A 7,554-nucleotide genomic window follows, 5' to 3' on the forward strand; every position below is an offset into this window, starting at 1 on the left:
TGGCCGAACTGTGATGAATTTATTTGTTACGCAAGAATTGGACTTTTGTGTTCCACTGTGTTTGGAATTGAAATTTTGAATTAGGTTGAGCTATTTGTTACAACATTATGCAGTTCTCTACATGGGAACTAGTAACTCCAAATCCCTCGGTGTTACTACCATTCCCGGCTTTTAGAATTTCAGCAATAGGCAAATGGTTTGGATGAAAGTTCCCCATCTCTTTCTACAATTTCGGCTATGCAGTTGATTTGCCTATTCCATGTAGGTTTGGTATCATTTTGAGTAGTTATTTGATAGGAATAGTTATGATGGTGCCTGGCAAGAGGTTTTGAAGGGTGAATGTATCAGGAACATCACTTGCTTTGATGGCCTGTAATTTGTAAGTGGTTTCCAATGCAACGGCAGGAGCCACGATTCTAAATGCGCAACATTTGAGTTTCAGTGCACAGTTGTGTAATTCACTTTTACATTAGCCATACATAACTTACGGTCTTGACCAGTATTATAAATATTACGATTTTGATCATTGCAGTTGGTTAAAAAAAACGATACAAAGATGATCCAAAAGGAGGGATTAGTCCCTACAAGGGGCGGTAGAGGAGTTCCTTTGTAGAATGCCAGGGACTGCCCAGAAGTGGGAAGCAACTGCAGAATTGTAAACCAAACATTAGAAAATTAAATACCCTTTTTCTTCTTCTCTCTCATTTTAGAACTCATTCTTATCTCTCCATTCTCTATCATCTGCAATTCATATATTGTTAGGTCACATACTGTTACCAACACTCCTCATAGCTTGACCAAAGAAGTATATTCCACAATGGTTAGAAAATGCATGCTGCTGCGAAAAATTCTCAATACTGCGACACTAATAATCAGAGAATGTATAGCAAAACTTTTGGGAATCTTTCACCGTAACTAGAGAACGCAATTGCTATTGAAAAAATCATGGATTTGCACAATTTGATTGTTTTTTTGAGTATTGGTTTCAACTTGAGGTTGGATGCAATCCGGTCGTGAGTTGGGCATTCAATTGCTATTGAAAAAAACATGCCCAGATTTTAATGGAGTGGGTTGTCTCTTTGTGGCAAACTTGGAAAGACTGAAATAAGAAAAGTTTTAACAACTTGAATTCTAATGTTTACTCTAGCTACACGAACATCATTGCCTATGCCTCTGAAATGAATGAGGCATTCAAGTCCCCTCTTCACAATGTGGTAGTATATTTAGTTACCACTTTGAGCTTCATGGATTTGCACACTTTGAGTAATCCTAGAAACTTACATTTGGAGATGAAATGCTTTGTTACTATTATGTTTTGTCATATGTAGGCAGATGGTTATTTCTTTTTGCTAACTTTTGAGAATGTCACTAAAAGATTTGATCTCCATCCAGTTTATTAGGAAGGGGTAGCCCTAAGGCACGAGCAAGAAGGTCCATTCGGGACTATTCAATTCTTTGTAGCTATAAGGGTGTTTAATAACTAGTGACTCGTGCCATTAGCATGTCCTTGCACTAAATAGGGATTCTATTTCCAATTGAAGTTGTACGATTCCATTTCCAATTGATGATTAAACATTTTAAGCTGATTACATTTTCATCTCGATATTATGTTTGATTGTAACACGGCCATGATGAATTATGTATTTTCAGCATGACAGACGAGATCATTCAGAAGTATGCTTTGAAAGGAAGGGTGCCATCGGCCTTCATTCTATATAAGTATTCCTTGTTAATGAAAATTTAATTCATTTAACACTGATTTGGTGTTTAATTATGTATTTTCCTATGACAATGTTTGACTACTACTTTATGTTTGTGCAAGTAGCAATGAAACCATAGCCAATCTAAAAGATGCTGGTACCTTAATAACAAATCAGGTAAAATTATAATTTTAACTTAACATTTTGTCATCTAATTGCATCTATTTGATCTAATGTTGATGATGACAAATGATCATTGGTGCATGATTTGGTATGTATTGCAGACGAAGAGGGACATTGGTGAGCAATGGAAAAACCTGTCGAACGAACACAGGCAAAAGTACAAAGATTTGGCTGAGTTGGCCAAAGAGGAACTCACCAAGCATAAAGCTGTACTTCTGCCAAAACCCAAAAAAGTGAGTACAAATTGTTGGAACTTGTCTAGGTGAACATGATTTGACCTGATTTTGGAATGCCAACTTATTTGATGATGTTTGTTAAATTTGCAGAAAAAGATACAGAACCGTATTTCCTTAAAGTCCATCGTTCGAATAGTACAAAAGTTAAGCCCAGATCAACGTCGTGCTATTCAGCTTATTGGGTTGGGTGGAATATTAGAATTGAGGTGTACGGCTCTTAACCATCCGCTATGTAATTGGTTGGTGCATAAATTTGATCCTGTTTCTCGTTCACTTACTGTTCATGGGCAGACATTCCTTCTCACTGATTCCCATGTTCATGAGTGCTTGGGCATTAATGCACAAGGCAACCTTATTGAGTTGGAGGGAAATACGTCGGTAGAATTTTCAGAAGTTTATAAAAACCTTGGAATGACGAATGGGGTAGTCCAACTGAAAGAGTTGAGAGAGTACTTGGAGAAAACGGAGGAAGTAGATGATGTTTTCAAGAGGAAATTTGCCTTGTACATCTTGGGATGTTTTTTATGCCCAACCACAAAGTCGGGTGTTACTCGATCCCTTATTAATGTTGTTAGTGATGTTGCGGCAATGGCCAATCAGAATTGGGCGAACCTGACCCTAGACTTCTTATGCAAGGGTATACTAGACCAACGCAATAAGGATCATGCACAACCAAGCGGGTGCCTATTCCTCCTGGTGGTAGGTATTGAGTGATTCTGCATTAACGCATTTCATATTCCTTATTTCACTTTGGTTATTTATTTGTTATGCATTATTACTTTAATTGTCTCATAATGCAGGTTTTCTACTTGGATCGTGTCTCTCCAAGGCCTATAGTTATGCCTTATGTTCGAAAATTCCCTTCTTTGCTTGCTTGGGGTGATTCTGAAATTAAGAGTGTCTTGCATCGGTTTGACCAAATTGGAGGTTATGACAGGGAGGGGGTGGTGGTTCATTTTACACTAGAGGAAAAAACAAGTGGCAATGAAGGCGGTGTGTCCCAAATTTCAACTGGAGATGTAACTGTGATGACAAATACTCTTGCAACTATAGCAGGTCTTTTGTTGCGTCAAAATATATTAATGGCGAAGCACTTTGGCTCTGAAACGCCTTCTAAGCTACAACCACAAATGGGTCAAGAAATGGACCTAAACAATGTCCACCTTCAGGGAGAATTCTCTGCCCTCCTCGCGGGAGTACATGCATGTCAAACTTCAACACCGAACTTGTTTCAAACCCCTGATCTTGCACTCAACCAATCATCCAAGGCTGTCTCAACAAATCCATGGCTGGCCAGCCATGTTAGCGCTGAAACACCTTCTAAGCTGGAACCACAAACAGCTCAAGAAATGGACCCGAACCATGTCCACCTTGAAGGAGTATCTTCTCCCCTCCTCACGCAAGTGCATACATGTCAAAGTTCAAGTCCGAACTTGTTTGAAACCCTTGATCATGGCTCTGAAATGCCGTCTCAGCTGCAACCACAAACGACTCAAGAAATGGACTTGAACCAAGTCCACCATTCAGGAGAATCCTCTCCCCAATTAATGGGAGTACACAAAAGTGAAACCTCAATACCCAACCAGTTTAAAACTCCCGATCCCAACCAGTTTGATCAATATAACATGGGGATTGACACTCGAAAGAGGAGGATACAATTTGAGGTGGATGAGATCCTAGTTTTACCTTCAGCAGTATCAGACTTTAAGTCATGCGGTGGTTTGAGTAGAGGTACCGACACTCGAAAGAGGAAGATACAACAGGACATGGATGTGGCTGTATGTTCACCTTCACCGGTAAAGGGCTTTAAGTCGCGTGGTGGTTTGAGTAGAGGTAGGAAAAAAAAGTTGCTGAATGCCAACTATGTCCCGTCTTTCTGTGTTAATGATAATGTGGAAGTGTATGATGAACCACCGCGGTTGCGACAGCCTAATGAGTTGAAGAAAAGCCAATTCCAACGTTCCCCCTTTACGAAGGATGGTCTTAAAAAGAGGAACCCTCCTAACAAACAAGCACAAACTCAGTCAACGATTATTGCGGACCAACATCAAATTGTGGACAACCTGGATGTCAACGTTCCCACTGTATGAATCTTAATATCATTTACATTTATTGTCCCTTGTATACAATGTATTTCCAATTCATGGTTCTTATATTGTTTTTCCTGTCCAATTAAACAGTTTTGTGGACGCTATGGAAAATTCAAGTCTTTGCAGTTTGCTGGTGTGCAACAGTTGAATCTACAAACCAAGGTTACTAGTGATTCCCAATTTCCCTTCTACATTCTAGTATTTAGTCTAACTTGTTTTTCTTTTCTATTTGTTTCTTGTATAGCCGTATATTCGAGAAACACCTGATTATGCAAGGAAGTCAACCTCGGTACCCTTAAATGACCTTGAAAAGTTGTTCGCGGCATTCATCTTTGATCCTTGCGATCCATTTACTGAGTACATTTTTCTAATTATGTGTTTTCCTTTGTTTTCCCTTGTAAACTATGAGGATTGTTTTTCATTACCACAATCATTCTTGTAGGGATTCTTACGTGCATTTGAAATTGTTTTCCACCGAAAGATTTTTTGCAACCCGGTCTGAATTGTGCAGCTTGAAACCCGGAGTATGGATACTAGACACGGTTTGTGTAAATATGATTTTGCCACTTGGTTTAAGTTGAAGTATTCAATTTGTTATTACTTTTTGCATTTTAGTCCAATGTGGTTACCTATCATGTATGGTTGTAGATTCTAAATTTGGTAGCCGTGCAAATGACAAATGCGGAAAGGTTGCTCTATCCAGACAAGCGCCACTTCATGTGGTATTTGCCGGTTACTGTATCAGTGAGTATAATCAATTTTCCCTTTGTTTCTTATACTACTGGCATTGTTTTTTATTCCCGTAAATTTGCCTCTTTATTCCCATAAATTTGCAGAGGCAGATATTAGACAATCCCAACCTCAATGATTGTGATTTGAAGAAGTTATGCGGTAGCTACTTTGGAGATACAAATTTTACTGCTGATCTTAGCTCATGCTCTATGGTAAAGTTATAAAATGTTGAACTAAGTTAGTACTTTTGCAAATCAATTATAAAATAAGATTTCAATTGGTCTTGAATCATGATTGTTTACCTTTGATCGTAGATATACATACCAACAAATGATCGTGGGAACCACTGGTTTTGCATCAAAATAGACATGGGCATCCATATGGTTTATATTTTTGATTCAAAGCCCGCTACTCGATCCAATTTGTTTCGTAAGAAACTGACACAACGAGTGGTATGGCACACCTCGTTTAGACCATGTTTTACGATATGCCCGGTTTGTATTCTAACTACTTGTTTTTACGATTAGCTGGAGGGATTACATCGCGCGTTGCTCTTCCAATATGGAGAGCTCTATCAGGTTGATGTCACGAAGTTTAACATTGCTAATGTTGAAAAGCAACCCTTGCAGCATGAGGAGGACGGGTAATTTATTAAACATAATCTTTTTTAAGGCTTCACTTTTATGCCTATGAGACTAATAATTATGAAAATGTATCCCCGATGTATCCGTATCCTTTTTTTTAGTTTTTGCCATATTGCCGTATCCGTATCGTGTCGTATCCCGTATCTGTATCTGTGCTTTATAGGTTACTTGTGTTAATTGTGTTACTAGTGTTTGAAGTGGTTTACTTTATTCCTTTCTGCACATTTTTAGGTATGATTGTGGGCTATTTGTTATAAAATTCATGCAAGGGTTCAATTTCCCATCCGGTGTACACAAGGTTAGTGCTCGTAAAGTAACATCGTTATGTTGTATTTAACTGGTTGTGATAGTGTTGGATTTCTAAGCTAGCTTTGGGTTTTGTAGATGGACAATATTGAAAGGCCAAGGTTGTTATTGGAATTGTGTGGTGACAAGAATAATCGGGATGCCTTGGAGGTTTTAAAAAAATTTGAGGCATGGAAGGCAGAAAGAGGTAAAACGGGCTTTGTGTACGCAGGTGGTCACGTGATTCGTATATAACTAACAATCTGTAGGCATATTTTGTAAAGGTTAAGTTTTTTGGGGGCCTGATTTTACATGGGTTATCAAGTATCGTTCCGTATGGTAGTTTTAACATTTTAGGGTAATCCACTTTGTAATATATGGCGCATGATTGGAACCTAATGCTATGTTGTTTCGTATTTATTTAGGTGCAATATTTTGGTTATGTAATTTCCTTGTTCCATATGGGTGATCAAACTTAATGGGTATTCATTAATGCCTGCGTGATGGGAAAGAGTTACCTCACTACTTTCGAATACTTCTCGGGGATTCGCACATATGGTTATCCAAATTCTTGATTATACTATCATTACCCGTTCTTTCCATGTGAATCAATTGGCAAAGATAGTGTAATAGGAATTTGGACAACTTGGGGCAGGATCGGCAGGTTTTTGGAGGAGTCTGTTTTTGTTTTGCAAATCCAGGGGCTGCGTTTGTTTAGGTAGAGTAAGTTTATTGGTTCATGTGAGTTGTATACAGAGGTTTTGGCAGTTCATAGGAAGGGAAGTTCAGGGGGTGGTCATGGAAGTGTGTTAATGGAGTATGAGTTTTTCCCGGCTAGGAAAAGTGGGTGCAAAGGAGCTACTAGCACTTGTTCCAAGGCTGTGGAATTTGGGTTATTACCACCAGAAGAAGATTCAGTTGTAGTTAGAGTAATGGATGGTGGTGATTATGATGATCAAGAGGGTTCTTGCAGAATGGTGTTGCTAATGGAGTGATTACTTCTTTTTTACTGTGGAATTCTGCACCATTGTAACTGCTGCTTCTACTGTTGTTGTTACGGTACGAGTGCGGATGTAAGCCCAAGAGTCGAGTTTACCAAAGATTAGGTGCCAATTTGACAGAAGGAAGATTTTCCCAAGGACAGTCCACTGATTTGTAAGCCATTTTGATCATCTTGCTTCTACTTGTGCTATATATCAGCAAGGCAGGCTTAAAAAATTAGAGGGTTGCCACCAACTTCAATCAGAAATGACATCAATTCCAAAAGTATATGGCACTCCATCGGGCCGATCGATTACGATCTCTCGAAAATCAAATCGATTGCTTCTTCTTTTTTTATATAACTCAGGCGCCCGGACCAATTTTGTCAAGACCGCAATTGATGAAAATGTGTGTTTACTAGCTCTTCCTGTGTTTCAATCCTTGTGCTTCCGGTAGACAAAATCCTACAATACTTCTCCTTGCGTTACAAATTTTAACATTGATAGTATCTATTTTGAAGATGTCAGGTTCTCCTCAATTTGAACCAATTGGACGTCTTCCACCTCACATTCTCTCCTCTCATTTTGTTACGAAAAAGTTCGCATCACCTTAGCACGAACACAGCTGTATCAAAAGCAAACAACGAACACAAATCAACAAAGTGTAGTCCTTTACTGATTATAAATGGACAGATTCAAACAGC

General features: G+C 38.7%; 1 protein-coding gene across 1 annotated transcript; it reads left to right on the forward strand.

The window, feature by feature from the left end:
• Window positions 1–1,612: 1,612 nt before the first annotated feature.
• LOC131331507 (uncharacterized) lies at window positions 1,613–6,865 on the forward strand. The gene is made up of 15 exons (XM_058365499.1): window positions 1,613–1,719; window positions 1,826–1,877; window positions 1,985–2,116; window positions 2,210–2,818; window positions 2,920–4,203; window positions 4,300–4,371; window positions 4,454–4,566; window positions 4,652–4,751; window positions 4,858–4,953; window positions 5,046–5,153; window positions 5,256–5,393; window positions 5,469–5,584; window positions 5,817–5,883; window positions 5,970–6,078; window positions 6,627–6,865. Exons 1-15 carry the CDS (start codon window positions 1,652–1,654, stop codon window positions 6,863–6,865), a joined length of 3,303 nt encoding a protein of 1,100 aa, XP_058221482.1. The 5' UTR covers window positions 1,613–1,651.
• Window positions 6,866–7,554: the final 689 nt, after the last annotated feature.

Source organism: Rhododendron vialii, chromosome 1a (genome assembly GCF_030253575.1).
Source record: "Rhododendron vialii isolate Sample 1 chromosome 1a, ASM3025357v1".
Taxonomy (NCBI): domain Eukaryota; kingdom Viridiplantae; phylum Streptophyta; class Magnoliopsida; order Ericales; family Ericaceae; genus Rhododendron; species Rhododendron vialii.

What these genes read in the sequence shown, in the direction of transcription:
- LOC131331507 (XM_058365499.1), top strand. Translation starts at nt 1,652, where the DNA reads ATGACAGACGAGATCATTCAGAAGTATGCTTTGAAAGGAAGGGTGCCA. An exon ending in CCTTGCGATCCATTTACTGA is followed by an intron (nt 4,567 to 4,651) that starts GTACATTTTTCT and finishes TCATTCTTGTAG; the next exon opens with GGATTCTTACGTGCATTTGA. An exon ending in AGAAACTGACACAACGAGTG is followed by an intron (nt 5,394 to 5,468) that starts GTATGGCACACC and finishes TTTTACGATTAG; the next exon opens with CTGGAGGGATTACATCGCGC.